We start from the raw sequence: 14206 nt of genomic DNA on the forward strand, positions 1-14206 counted from the left end.
GAGCAACAGTGTTCCTAAATGGACGGAAAGTGGTCCTAATCAGATTAGAAAATCATCATATTCTATATACATATGAATTTTTATTATAATTTGATAATAATTCAAATATATACATTACATACTTTATTTATAGTTGACTGCCGCTGTTAAGCCATTTTCGAAATTGTCTTAACAGCGTACTAGATGAAATTTAATAATCGATATCCTTTTACGATTGCTCGTTTTCTAATTCCTTCTTTCGATTATACACTTAAGTTATCGAAATCCCTACGCCCTTTTCCTATGCGGCTAACTTCATTGAGAAGATCCGTTAGGTCGACTTGCACTGCTGTCAAGTGAAAAAAAAAAAAAAATTTTAGGTAAGTGCAAATTTATAATTAGTAGACCTGCATTGAGTTCTCGAAAAGTCGAGCTAGATCTTCTTGGGTTTGTGCGCGTGGAGCCATTTTGGTAATGCGTTCCTGGGGCAGAGCTCCCTCGACAAGAGCTGGGATGTCGCTGCTGGAAAAGCCAAGCTCGCGGAGGCCATTTTCTATGCCCGCCCGTTGCATGTAGCCGCGCACAGTGTCCGCCAACAGGCGGCCAGCGTCAGCAGCTTTCACGCCGCTCACATCGGCTCCAAGTATTTGAGCAGCCTCCAAGTGGCGCTCGGGGCATGCGGAGGCAGTAAATTCAAAGACAGCCGGTGCACTGACCACAACCGAGAGACCGTGCGGAATTAGGGCATGGTCAGCCGAGTAGCCAGCGGGCTTGTAATCTCGCACATGGCCCGATATGGGATACGACAGACCGTGACAGAGGTGCACTCCTGCGTTGCCAAAGCCAACGCCTGCCATAGTCGATGCCAGATGCATGCTGGAGCGGGCCTTCTGGTTGTCGGGCTGGTAGATGGCATCTATGAAGTTTTTGCTTATTATGTCCAGAGCGAATTTCGCCCACACATCCGAAATGGGATTTCTTCCCTGATACGTGGGCCGCAGACTCGGATTGGCAGGCGCTGGACCGCGCTCGCGGTAGTCGACTGCTGTAAAACTCTCCAGGGCATGGCAGAACACATCGAATCCAGCAAAGGCCATAACCCGTTCTGGTTGCGTCAAAGTGTGCAAAGGATCAACAATAGCTGCGCAACAGAAACAAATATTAGCTCATGCAATTGGCGACTCGTGTGTGCAGCTCTCACCCAATGTGGGCTTCAGATGTTTGCTGGAGATGCCCGTTTTGGCGTGCAACTTTTTATAGTCGAATATTGCGACTCCAGTGGTCTCCGAGCCGGTTCCGGACGTTGTGGGCAGCGCAATGAGTGGCTTCAGCTTAACAGAAATCTACGAGAAGAGAGAAAATCAGCCGAAAAATCTATATGTGAACAGCTGTCGCTTGCCTCCTTGGCCCGCCCAATGGGCGCATTGACGTAGTCAAGCAGCTCTGCCTCGCGATCACAGCAAAAGAGATTCGCCACCTTGGCCGTGTCCATGGTAGAGCCTCCGCCAATGGCCACGAATGCATCGAACTCATGGCGGCGCGCGAATTGAGCTGCATGCCAGAAACTTTCATCCGTGGGCTCCACACGCGTCTCGTCGTACACCTGGTAGTTGATGCCATGGCGCGCCAAAGAGTCCAGGGCAACACGAACTGAAGATAGCTTCGCCACATTCTTATCTGTGACCAGACAAACATTATTTGCGCCCCAGTTGCGCAGGTCAGCGCCCAGCTCTGTGCTTACGCCTGGACCAAAGCGCACAGTAGACGCCGACATCTGTCCATAGAAAACCATGATAAGCATTTATAGACTTTGGACTTTGCCCACTCCGTAATTACCTCAAATGCGTATTCGTTTGGACCCGTTTGTGTTGTGGCTGCTGCAGCTGATCCATAATTGTGGGAATGGGCTGGACACTTGCAGCTAAAAGTAATCAAATGAGATGGTTTGCAGAAATATACGTTATGTATATTTATTTACGAGTTGGCCACGATTGTGTTGATCAAATTTAAGACGTTCTTGCGCGACATCTTCAGAAACAGTTGTGTTGATCTAAATGCTATCAGCTGTGCTCTGCAACTGATAACAGATCCAGCGGGGCTGTCCACTTCGATTGGCATTGCCGATGCAATAATCGAAATCATTTCTCTATCGATATTTATAACAGCTCCTTTCTTTCTGTTGCAGCTTAAACAAACCAATAAAAATGTGTGACTACGAGCACGAATACTCCTTGAACTTTGACGAGAGCTTAATTGAGAGCGAGCTCAGCAACTGCCCATGGGACTGTGGATTCGAGAGCATGTGGCAATGTATTAGTGAGGAGCTACGACGTGAGCAGGAGGCCGACGAGTTGGAGCTCATATTGCGCGAGAAGCTAGTTCTGCAATGCGATTCGCCAATGGAGCTCTAAATATAATTAGCGTCAAATCAATTTTTTGTGATTATTGTTTAGTCAACAGCATTTTTGATAAATGCAGTCTTTAGTTAAGAAAGATGTTTGTACAGTCGTCGCAATATCACCAAATATCCTTCGTTAGGTTATTTAATTAATTGGAGCACAGACTCCGCTCGAAATTTCGTTCATCAATTGTAATCTATTCGAAACGATTATGTTTATATATACATATGCATATACATACATATTTCAATTCTCGATGGACCAAGCACTTCGTAATGCTGTGATTAGATACATTCATATATAAATTTATAATTAATTTTGTTATTTATGTAATTTCGTTTGAACAGTATTTGTGCTTCCAGTGATGCAGTAATCACTTTAATTTAGAACAATCTCCCATGTACAAATTTACAGTTATCATAGATATATATGTATATATATGTATTTATAGAATCGCTATAATTAGCAATAAGTCAAATGTAAATGTCAAGCTTGGCATTTAAATAGATTTGTCAGCATGTCAGCATTAATCCCACGTCGCGACGCAAAACAATTTCGCTGTTCGTGAGTGGGAAAAACAATTGCGATTGCAGCCAATTACCTAAATGTATGTCCGCCCATATTTAACACGAGATTTACAACTAAATTTTAAAAATCGGACATCTTGATCTAAGAACATGAGCAACATTAAGCGATGTTGACAGACTTTCCCAGCGTCATTTGCATAAGCCCGACCATAAAAGGGGCACCACATTGGATTGGCGATCAGTTAGCATCCAACTGAGCTGCGAATTACAAACGGAATTCACCATGAAGTGGTTCAATTTGTTTCTACTTTTCGGAGTTTTGGCTATGATCGGTAGCCTTGGCACCCTGACTGCCGCCGAGCCTGTGCCGGAGCCCAAGGGACGACCCCATACAACTCGCCGGCCGAGGAACGAGAACGACGAGGATCGCCGCTAGCAGCGCAAGCCCATCAGCTGCATCGAGCAGAAACCCGTTCGGGATGCACAAACACACAAAATTTTGGTCACGGTGAAATGTTTCGGTCTGGAGACAATGCAATTTGTTGAAGTTTTAGTTTTGTAACATCGCAAGTTCGAGTAAAAATATGCAAATTAAACACGTTTGAAATCATTCGTTTATTCGTTTATATTACCTGTAATGCTAGAGTTAAATTGGTCTGCTTAAAAATAAACATCTCATATTATTGATACAATATATGCTTTAGGAGTTGTATAGGTAGGAAGGATATCAGATTTGTATATATATAAATATTCTTTCACTATTTCGGATTAGGTTTAATCTTTTGCCTGAATTGATTCGTGTTGCGGATTTTACATAGAATTGCGGGAATTAAATGTTTATATACTAAACTTAGATTTATAGCCATTTACAATTTGCACAATACGAATTGAATTAGGTTTCACAATTGCTTAGCTACGTTAGTTAGTTTAGTCAGCTGGGGCGCTTAACAAAATAATTTGAATTTATCTAAATTGCAATTATGCTTAGTTTGGGGTATTCATTCAAATCCAATGCTAGGGGACTTTAATTCACAATTTGCATTTTCCATTTTCCATTTTGCATTTTGCATTTTACGTTTTCGCAGTTTGCTTTTGTAATTAAATTTAATTTCCAAATGAATTTACAATTAATACAGATTTGATTAGGCTAATAAAGTTAAATTGTTTGCAGTTGCAGTTGGTTTACGGCAAACAACCAACACGCTTTGTGGTTAATTAATTCAATTAATTAAATGTTTACTATTTTGTCTTACGTAATTGCGTGCATAGAACTTACTTCTCTTATGTGTTATTTAATAAATTATGAGTTTGTTCTGTTGGAAATCTGATTTAATCAATTATGCTTATAGTGTTTGTTGTGTTTGTTGCTGACTTGATATATGTATGCATGTATGTATGTATGTATGTATGTATGTATGTATGTATGTATGTTGCGTAATGTACTTATTCTGTTCACCTTAACGCCTTTACAGGTGGGTCATGGTAGCCATCAACGTATGAGGAGTTGCTGCACTCCAAATTCTATCTCGACTCTTAAACCTATCACTTTGGAACATATATGAAATGAAATCTTGAGGACCCTACGCGGCTCATGCTCATGCTTCGGGTGAGTCCGATGATGCGGATATGCCGCCCAGACTGCCGCTGGCTGCCACGCCTATGTCGCTGATGCTCTTCACCCGGCGGCTGTTCTGCTCGTAGAGCAGATGCGAGTCCAGTCCGTGGCTATCAAGGATGCTGGCGAGGGGTGGGGCGCTCACGCGATGCCCGGGCGGCGGAGGGCCGTAGCTGGAGCCCGGTGGCGGCGGCGGCGGTGCGGTTGTGGGTGGCGGCAGATAGTGATGCGGCTGATGCGCGTGATGATGCGACTGCATTTGCATCTGCTGCGGACCTATGGTAGCATATATTCCTCCGCCGCCCTCGCTGCTGCTGTACGATGGCGTTGGGGAGGTGGAGTTACCGAAGGAGCTGCGGTCGCCGGCGCGATGGGGTTTGCTGTTGAAGCGAAAGGCTTTTGACAGAGAACTCTGTGAACGAACGAAACGATCATTAGCTGATAAACTTGAGCACCTTTGCCGGGGCTGGCCACTCACCTGAGATCCTTTCCATGCCGAAATCTGTCGGGCGAAAGAGAGGAACAAAAAGAGAACAAAGTGCTGGATTAGTTATGAATTTCAATTTAGCTATGGATAACCAGCTGACCAAACCCCTCCCATTCGACCCACTCCCACCTGTTTGCCAATTAACATTTATCTGCGATTTGTCGTGAAACTTCTGATGCCGTTAATAATGAATTCATGAATTTGTCATAAATCAAATAAAAAATCGCAATTTAAACAGTTTATATTTATTTTAATTAACTTCCATATTGGGTGCATTTCGCAAAATGCGCATTAATTAATTGTTACTTACTTGCAATAACTACGAGTTGTGTATGGGGATTATTTAATATTATGTATATATATAAATCATTATATATATATTATTTTTATTGTGTATTTATTATAAATGCTTGTTTTTATTTAGCTATCTTAGGCTGCTCAAATATTAGTTATTTTTATTAGTTATTACTTTTTGATTAAACATTTTTTAATACTAAATGTGCGCTTTTCAACACTGTCGAATCATACAATAATGGACCCTAAACAATTGAACTAGCTTATTTCTAGCTATAATCTTTTTTCTTTTTGGCATTTTTTCAACACCAAAAAAAGAAAGCACATGCAAATTTATAATTTAATTTAAATTTCTTATTCACTTTTCAGCTGCTTCTGTTTTCTTCTAATTTATTTTTAAATAATTTGTTGTAGCATATCTAAAATGTTTAATGATGCGATTCGTTTCGGGACGTTATCTCTTGTGGTCCACGCAATTATTTAGCTTCACTCAAACATGCCAAAGTATAGGTAATTTATACGAAAATAATGAAATGCTTAACCTTAGCTAAATATAAATATAGGTATGTATATATTTATGAGACAATTTGTGTGTTGGGCTTATTAATACTAAGTACTCTTAAGTGTCGAAGCATTGTTGTACTGTGTGCTCAAAGTACTTTGAGAAGTGGGCAAATGTCTGTCTGTTTTGTTTATGTAAATTAAACGAATACAAAGTAAATACTACTATGTTCCTTAGACATTCTACACAAGTACTTGAAGCGATAACGTTTAGAAAGGCATATACACACACAGAGAGTGACAGAGATAGAGAGAAAAAGAAATATGTATGTATGGTATATAGAGAGAGTAGACAACAAAAGCTTCACGTCAAATCAGGCTAAGATAAATACATAGGCAGAAACTGGAGTTCTATTTGTTGTTTTTGTTTTTGTTTTTATCATTTCTCAATTGTAGAAATCGCAATTTTGATGTGTGCAGACAATATAGCGATAGTTATATATGTATGTATATAGAGAGATATATTGATATATGTATCGTATGCAAGACCTGATGATATTGGATTGGAACTTACCCGCAAGCTGCCGCTCGATCGCCGATCTGTTGTGGCATAGTGCTGCAGTCCGCCGGGTCCAGTCAGGGGCACTATGCCGCAACCGGAACGAATGCCTTGACCCAAAGTTGCTCTACACAACAAACATTGCAATACAACCGGATTGTTTTCGTTTAGGTGTGCGTGTGTGTGTGTGTGTGTGGAGTGTGGAGGTGTGTGGGAGTGTGTGTATATTTGTGTTTGTGCATGTGGACAATTTTGTTGCATTTTTGGCACAAATGAATATTACACACACAGAGAGAAATAACGGGGCAGGCAGCGACAGTGACAGCGACAGCAGCAGAGAGACAGAGACAGAGACAGAGGCATAGGCAGGCGGGCATAGGCAGGCAGACGAAAAAGGCAAGCACACACATATACACACACACACACGCGCGAGCACGCACGCATAGCAATGTTGTAGTGGTAGTAGTAGTAGTGATGGTAGTCGTTGTAGTTGTTGTAGGCATACATCGTGTGGTTGTTGTTGTTGTTGTTGTAGTGTTGTATAATGCATTATCGTAAACAATCAAGACAAGGATAGCAACAACAAGCCGTTGAGTTTGATTTTTGTTTTGTTTGGATACAATTGAAAGAAAGAGATGACAAATATGGAAAGTAGAAAAGAAACGGGACAGAGACAAAAGAAAGGAAATTACGATTAATAAATGCAGAGAATCGGTGTATATTGATAAATAGTTTTGTATTTAGCATAATTGACTACTTGTAGCGTAAACAACAAAGATAAATATATGCATATATATAACAGATATACATATATACTTATGTATGTAGATTGAGATGATATGGGGGTAGGGGCCAGGAATTGGAATTTGTATGTAGAGATGACAACGCATAGGCTAAGTTCTACAAATTAACATAGACATATTAGACGAAAATGTTTCTAGGCTTTACCCAAAATAATTGAATTGAAGTTTTACTTACAATTGACATTGCATTTTTATTTTGTTCAGTATGGTTTTTTTTTTTCAACAAATGACTCAGTCAAGAGGCTTTTGGGATAGTGGAGGGAAATTTTGGACTGGGTTTGTACTGAGGAAAATAAAATACCAAGAGTTTTTGTACTACGAGCATTATCTAGGTATCGAAATGCAGTTGGCGCACAAAAGTAGGCAACATCGAGAGGAAAACAAGCTAATGTTTGTATGTATAGATATATGTATGTGTATGTATGTTTGTGTATGGTTTACTTATTGGTTACTTAAGCAAGAAATGAAAATCTCGGTTCGGAATTGTGAGTTTTCGTATACGTATTCGCAGATAATTGCATTTGAATATGTATGTCTATATATATATTTTTTGGTATTTATGTATGTGAGTACTTCTCAGTTTTATGTGTGCTGTATCACAGTGGACGGCTGTCCACATCAGTTACAAACCCAGTTATGTGTGTTTGTGTGTGTGCTCTCATGATGATATCGTTAGTTATACATATATGTATATGTATGTACGTAGTATATATGTCTAACATATAGAGTTTTATTTTGTTGTCACATCAAATTTGTGTATGTATATGTATGTATAAAACTATAAACAAATCGCATTTGCTACTACTTAAAAAAGTCTCTACCCAAGTATACGCTGGCCCACTATACCTAAACACTTCTGAAGATCTGATTCGTGTGCGTGTGATCTCTGACAAATAACATCGATATCGATACAATCAAATACTATATACATATATAGCGCGTTGCTCTCTATTGGCTTAAATGCAAAAATTTTAGTTGTGTAATACGTATATATCTATATAGTATGTGTTTTTGTGTGGTAAATGCGATCTTAAGTTAGCTGCAAAGCATACATCGATTCTGGAGACTCGTTTGTATAGAATATATATGTATACATATGTATATATATGTATGTATATATAATATGGACATATCGATAGATAGTGCAAAGCTCCTCAGATTTGTTCGATATGTGGTATTTGTTTATTTATTAGCTATAGTATTTCACTCTCATATTTTTTATAGATTTTCTTGGGTATCAGGGTGGGCTTTTCTGATTACGTTTCCCTACGAGTATTTCGATGCTTATGCATAAGAGATTTCATTTTTCTTAACTTTTGATTTATAGTTTCGGTTTTTCTTTTCATTTTTTTTTTTATCTGGTAATTCTTTGGCTAGACTAAGAGTAAGTTGAGTTAATTATGTTGATTTGATTAGCGCTGTGCTCCAATTATTGTTCTCTTTCTAGAAATACCAATCAGCTTAGCTAAATACAATTAAATATTGAATCGAGTTGAATCCCATCGAGTTACAATTGATTACAAATACACACGGCGATTACAAGGATTGTTTCGTTTCGTTTTCTTTTCTTTTTTTGATTATTTTCAATTTGATTTGTGATTTTCGATTTTCGACTTTCGACTTTCGACTTAATGGCCCTGCAATTTGGCCAATTGCCGGGAGTTTTCCATTTGAAATTCTTCCATTTGACAGTATATTATGTATCTGCATTGTTGGGCGTTGAGCAAAATAGAAAATATGTTCATATTTATATAAATATATCGAGATGTTGCAAGAGAGAAAAGAGAGAGGGAGAGAGAGAGAGAGAGAGAAAGAACGAGAGAGAGAGAGAGAAAAGCAGGCACAAGCCAATTAGTGCGTTATTTGACGGCATTTCAGACATGCTCTAAAACACGCACACAAACACGCCGCACGTCGTATGCATGTATGTGATTATAACATATATGCGCGTATGTATGTATGCCTACGCACACATATACATATCTCGTTTACATAATACATACACACACACAGACACTGACACACACTGTTGTACGAGACGAAGACAGAGACAGCACTAGTTATAGCTAATATATGATGCAGCTAGTTTAGTATATGGATACGTATGACGGCGCATGAATATATATATATATATATGTATGTATATATATGTAGCTGTGGAAGAGAATGAATTGTCTTCAGTCAACAACTAGGCACACAACAACAATAATCTCGGGACTAGCTCCACAAACTGCTTTACTGGATGATTGCTACGAGGCGCACAGGGACTGTGAGCCCTGAGCTGATGAGATGTACGAGAATATGCAAATCATTTGGAAATCAAGAGAAGCGTATGACACTCTAATGCTCGTGTCTGTGTTTGTGTATGTGTGGGTGTCTTTGGATGAGGTGAGTGATGGAAGAAGCGGTACACAAATCGTAAATATAGCCTAGACCCTTAAATACTTCCGGCTAAACTAAGAGCTCTTTGCTCAATTAGCTCAGAGCAGGATTATATGTAACCCATATAGTTATATATATGACATTATAGTTATATGACATATTGAAAATATACATAACAGAAAACACTATGCTATAAATTACTCCTAATAAAGTTTCCCAAAAGATTATTTAAAATTGACTGATAGTTATATGTAATTCTTTAATCAATCCACTTTAACTCTAATCTCCATACCCATACGTAATATAATTATAGACCCGATAAAGCATTTGTGATGTAATGGATGATGATGTGGATGATTGTGTTCATGATGGAGCATGCAGTAATGATATGATATCAACTCAAATCAACAGAATAATGAGCACAATATAGCGGTAAACAATTCGAGTTACGAGCATGTACATGATGACAATGGCTATAATATAATGCAGACAAAAAGGGAAAAAGCAAAAATCCGGAATCAACAAAAACGAAAAACCAAAAACCAATCAAATGTGAACGAAACAATAGAAATTCCAATCGAATGGGGTAAAAAGGAATCAAAACGCTGTTTAACGCTACATACTTATGCATAGTACAGTAGATGTGATAGAGAGAGAGAGAGAGAGAGAGAGAGACAGAGAGATAGAGAGTGTGGGAGGCGGGTGCTCGGCAACGCAATTGAAACCGAGACCAAAATACAGGGCTCTATGTAAGGGGGATGGACACAAGCCCCATCACGCATGATGCGACTGTGCCCCACGGATGATGCTGGGGGAGAACGCACACACACACACACACTCACCTTGCGGGCAGGATGAGAGCATCGAATTCCGTGTTTAGATGCCGTCGTATTATGTTCTTCGACGGCGGAATGCCCAGAGCCGTTGCCATGGTATCGCCCGAAAATGATGGCTCCAGCACCACCAGACCGCCATGAACGCCGCTGTCTGCAATGGGAACGGTGCACACGAATTGAGTGGGATTGCATTGAAACTGGACACGGACGGCACAAGTGTGCTCAAGCCAATGGCACATTCATTATTATTATGCAACAGATATACATATATCCATTGATTCCACTGGCAACTCACCCTTCAAGTTATCCGCATACTCGCCCAGGTCGATGGAGCGCACCCAGCGTATGAAGCGCTGGTTGGTCCACACAATGGGATCGGTGTCCACAGTCTCCGACTGCACGCGCCGCATGGCCAGCGTCTGCCGGTCGTACTTGACAATGCGCAAGACGTGAATGCCTAGGAGTGAGAGCAATGCATTAGCCAGATGAACTGATGAGGAGCTTCGGGCTTCGAGCTTACCATGTACTATGCTGGCCTGATGGAACTTTCGCGTCACGCCCAGAAACTTTTCCAGCTCCTTCTTGGAGAGGGTGTCCAGCATGCGCGCATCGACCAGGGACTGCAGGAAGGGCTCCGCGTACTGGGGCAGGCCGATGTCCGGCAGCCACTCGGAGGCCACCCAGGTGTGGCCCAGCTGGGTGATCAGCGGATAGCGCACCAGCTCGGGCCGGCGCTGCTCCTCGATGGCCAGGCGCAGCTTCTTGCGATGCATGGGATGCGCCAGCCCCAGGCCCGCCTCCAGCTCCACGTCGTTCAGCTCGAGCAGCACCTTGCCGCTCTTGACGTTCTCCGCACAGCGTGCGCTGTACTGGGGCATGCCCAGCGCCACCTCCAGCCAGGCGAGCACTTGAGTGGCCCGCCAGCGCTCGATGGGCAGCTGGGAGGCCTCGCGCAGCAGGCGCAGCTTCTCGGCGTAGCCCTCCTCGGACAGCGGGTTCCACGAGTAGTCGCTGTACTCGCTCACCCCGTCGGCGGACATGGCCTTGCTCTTGTTCCTGGAGCGTGCGAACACGCGCGAGATGCTGCCCCAGGTGCCGCCGCGTCCGTTGCGTGCGCCCAGTGGTCCGCTCTTGTTGCCGAACTTGCGGGTCATGGCGCCAGCGCCGCCGGGTCCCTCGGCGTCCGGCGAGAGCTGCTCCACAGATCTGAGGGGAGATGAGAGAGGGAGAGAGAGGTGAGTGGGCAAACTAGAGACTGTCACATCCACACACAATTACCTGGAGTAGGCGCCGGAATTGAGGGGCGAGAGTGTGGGGCTGCGCTCCTTGGGAGTGCCAACTGCAAGAGATACAGAAATTCGGATTAGACAAAGGCAAAGCTTGCTCCAATCTTCGTTCACCCACATTGATACATATTTTGGCTGGAGACTAGAGAGATGCTGTCGGGATCGACGGTGATGCAGGGTCCGTTGTCGCAAGTGCCGTCGCTGAAGTTGAGCTCGCCGCCGGTGCTCTCCCGATCACTGCTGTTGCGCAGGCCCGAGTCGTTCGAGCAGGAGTTGCGGTCGCCCACTGTGGCGCCAGAGCCGCCGCTCAGGCTGCCGCTGAAGGCGGACAGTGAATTCGAGTTGCCACGCCCACTGTCGTCGGCTGTGCGCATGCCACTCAGGTTGCCCGCCAGCCCAGAGCCGCCGGCCAGCTGGCTGAGCATGCCCGAGGCAGCCGACGGCGGCGTCAGCGGCGCAAATGAATGCAGGCTCTCCTGGTCGGAGAGGCAGCCGGTGAGCTGGCGGCGCGCCTCCTGCAGCTGCTCCTGCAGGCGCTGCAGCTGCAGATCCCGCGCCGACAGCTGCTGGGCCAGGGCCAGGGAGCGCTCGGCCTCGTCGCGCGCCTGCTTCAGCAGCTGGAAGCGCTCTCGGTCGCGATCACCCGAGATCTTGGCGTTGGTTGACTCAGTCTCGCGCACACGCTCCTGGTAGTTGCGTATGAAGTCGCGCAGCTCCTGCTCCTTCTCCTGCAGCGAGGCGCACAGCTGCTTCACCTGGCCCAGCAGATCCGATTTGTCTGTGCGCAGCTTCTTCCGCTCCAGCCGCATGGTGAGCAGCTGATTCTTCACGCTGCGCAGCTCCGTTTCCAGTCGTTCCACGCGCTCCTGCGACGCCATCGCGCTGTTGCCATCGTGTGCCGCCAAGTCCGCTCCGGGATCAGCTCCACCCACAGCGCCGTCCGTCGAGTGCTCGAGCAGCCGGCGCAGACGCACCAGCTCCGCATTCAGGCGCTCGTTCTCCTCGCGTAGCTTCATGGCCGCCTCTGCAAGAGACCAATACAGTTAGCTGGATGCAGCATGTCCCGTTGTGTGCCGCGCTAAGCTCAAGCCGTGGAAAAGCGAGGACGGTGTCCTTCTCGAGAGATACTACGCGCAGTTAGCAGCTAGCCGCCCGCCCCGTGGGCTACTATTTATGTACCTACACATACCCTCCCCTCGCCCGCCCCTTGCAACACATACTCCAGCCGACATGTCGCCAGCCGGCTGCCCTTTTTATGCATGCCAATGTCTAACACACAGAACTACGAACGAGCAGAAACTGAAACAAGTGCAACGTGAAAGGCTTTGGGGCAGGCAAAAGTTTTGCTTACGGGTGGGAGGAGGATGGAGAGGGGGAGGTGCTAAACTGAAAATAACTTAAATAGGCCAAGTCAGGGAGCAATCCGGACAGATTCAAGTGCAACTGGAGGTCGAGTGGGTGGGGGCATGCGGGTTAAATGTTAATACGAGTGCTGATGGAGCTGATGGAGCGTCTGTGCGTTGCTCCAATTAAAAATACTGAGCGGAAATGGCAGATGAAAAGTAAGGAAAACGTAAGATTGAAATGGCTTAAGTGAGAGTAGGAGTGAGAGTGCAGGAGCAGGAGCAGGAGTCGGAGTGGTGCGGGTGCAGGAGCAGGAGTCGGAGTGGCGCTGGTGCTGGTGCTGGTGCGGATGCGGGCAAGTATATGAGTCTCAATCGACTTACCTGAGCGAAAGGTGAACTTTGACTCGTCATTGCGATTGCCATCGTGAGCGCTGCTGGTCGTGGTTGCCTCTAGCATCAGCAGCGCGACGGATGCAGCGGATGTTGGGGAATGTGCTGCCAAAGAGCACGTGGGGGATGCCACGGGCCTGGGCCCGGGCACGGGCACGGGCACGGGCACGGGCATGGCCATTGCGGATTTTATTTTCATTGTCTTTGCTTTTGTAGCCGTAGTAGGTAATGAGGCAGCGGCGACCGCTGCCAGCTCCGGTTCCATTAATTTTGCAATCGAGCAAACATCATTCGCATTTCTCTTGTCGACTGTAGTTATACGGTTTTATATACGTATATATATATATATTGTTTGTTTGTTTGTTTGTTGTTTTCCCCAAATACATAGATATACCCATACGGCGAGGGTATTCAATCGATGAGGGATGAGTGTCCGAGTTGAGAGGAGTTGGAGAGGGATGTTAACAAAATAAATAACAACAACGACAACGACAACAACAATAGTAGTAGTAATAACAACAACAACAACAACAACAGCAACGATTGATATTGTTTATGTTAATGTTAATGATAATGACAATGATAATTACGTTAATATAGGGTAGATATAATATATATGTGCGAGTGGCAAGGCATGATAGAATCATGAACACACACCCAGACACAGAGAGAGAGGGAAACAAAGAGAGAGAGAGAGAGATAGAAAGTCAAGCAAATGGAGCGTGCATGAACTTTAATTGAGTTTGATTTTAGCTAAATATGAATCAAAAGTACTCAAAATATATTCATAAATATGTTCGTT

At 43.9% G+C, this 14206-nt stretch overlaps 4 protein-coding genes across 10 annotated transcripts in view; 2 read left to right on the plus strand and 2 right to left on the minus strand.

Moving 5' to 3' along the window:
* Positions 1-122: 122 nt before the first annotated feature.
* On the minus strand, positions 123-2102 carry T3dh (Type III alcohol dehydrogenase). The gene is made up of 5 exons (XM_030389775.2): positions 1958-2102; positions 1816-1900; positions 1379-1753; positions 1181-1322; positions 123-1120 (listed from the first exon to the last, which is right to left on the minus strand). The coding sequence occupies exons 1-5, from the start codon at positions 2095-2097 to the stop codon at positions 378-380; spliced, it is 1485 nt and encodes a 494-aa protein (XP_030245635.2). The 5' UTR covers positions 2098-2102; the 3' UTR covers positions 123-377.
* An 81-nt stretch (positions 2103-2183) lies between these two features.
* pgc (polar granule component) lies at positions 2184-2806 on the plus strand. Its single transcript, XM_089262704.1, has one exon. The coding sequence runs from the start codon at positions 2184-2186 to the stop codon at positions 2388-2390; it is 207 nt and encodes a 68-aa protein (XP_089118830.1). The 3' UTR covers positions 2391-2806.
* Positions 2807-3188: 382 nt separating this feature from the next.
* Positions 3189-3515, plus strand: LOC115564927 (uncharacterized). Its single transcript, XM_030389776.2, has one exon. It carries the CDS (start codon positions 3189-3191, stop codon positions 3339-3341), a length of 153 nt encoding a protein of 50 aa, XP_030245636.1. The 3' UTR covers positions 3342-3515.
* Liprin-gamma (liprin protein kazrin) overlaps positions 3502-14206 on the minus strand; it is a 55797-nt gene continuing 45092 nt past the window's right edge. For 4 of the 7 annotated variants that reach the window (XM_089262697.1, XM_089262693.1, XM_089262691.1 and 1 more), the window contains 9 exons: positions 13396-13713; positions 11787-12692; positions 11661-11721; positions 10903-11588; positions 10678-10839; positions 10389-10533; positions 6377-6488; positions 4999-5022; positions 3502-4932 (listed from right to left, as the gene is read on the minus strand). In XM_089262697.1, coding sequence (XP_089118823.1) covers positions 4501-4932; positions 4999-5022; positions 6377-6488; positions 10389-10533; positions 10678-10839; positions 10903-11588; positions 11661-11721; positions 11787-12692; positions 13396-13713 — 2846 coding nt within the window. In that variant the 3' untranslated portion in view covers positions 3502-4500. Of the gene's footprint in view, positions 4933-4998; positions 5023-6376; positions 6489-8722; positions 8869-10388; positions 10534-10677; positions 10840-10902; positions 11589-11660; positions 11722-11786; positions 12693-13395; positions 13714-14206 lie in introns of those variants that run through there. The other 3 variants (XM_089262695.1, XM_089262696.1, XM_089262698.1) reach the window with 3 other exon arrangements.

This window comes from Drosophila navojoa, chromosome 5 (genome assembly GCF_054131105.1).
Source record: "Drosophila navojoa isolate 15081-1374.11 chromosome 5, UAZ_NAV_1.0, whole genome shotgun sequence".
NCBI classification, from domain to species: Eukaryota; Metazoa; Arthropoda; class Insecta; order Diptera; family Drosophilidae; genus Drosophila; species Drosophila navojoa.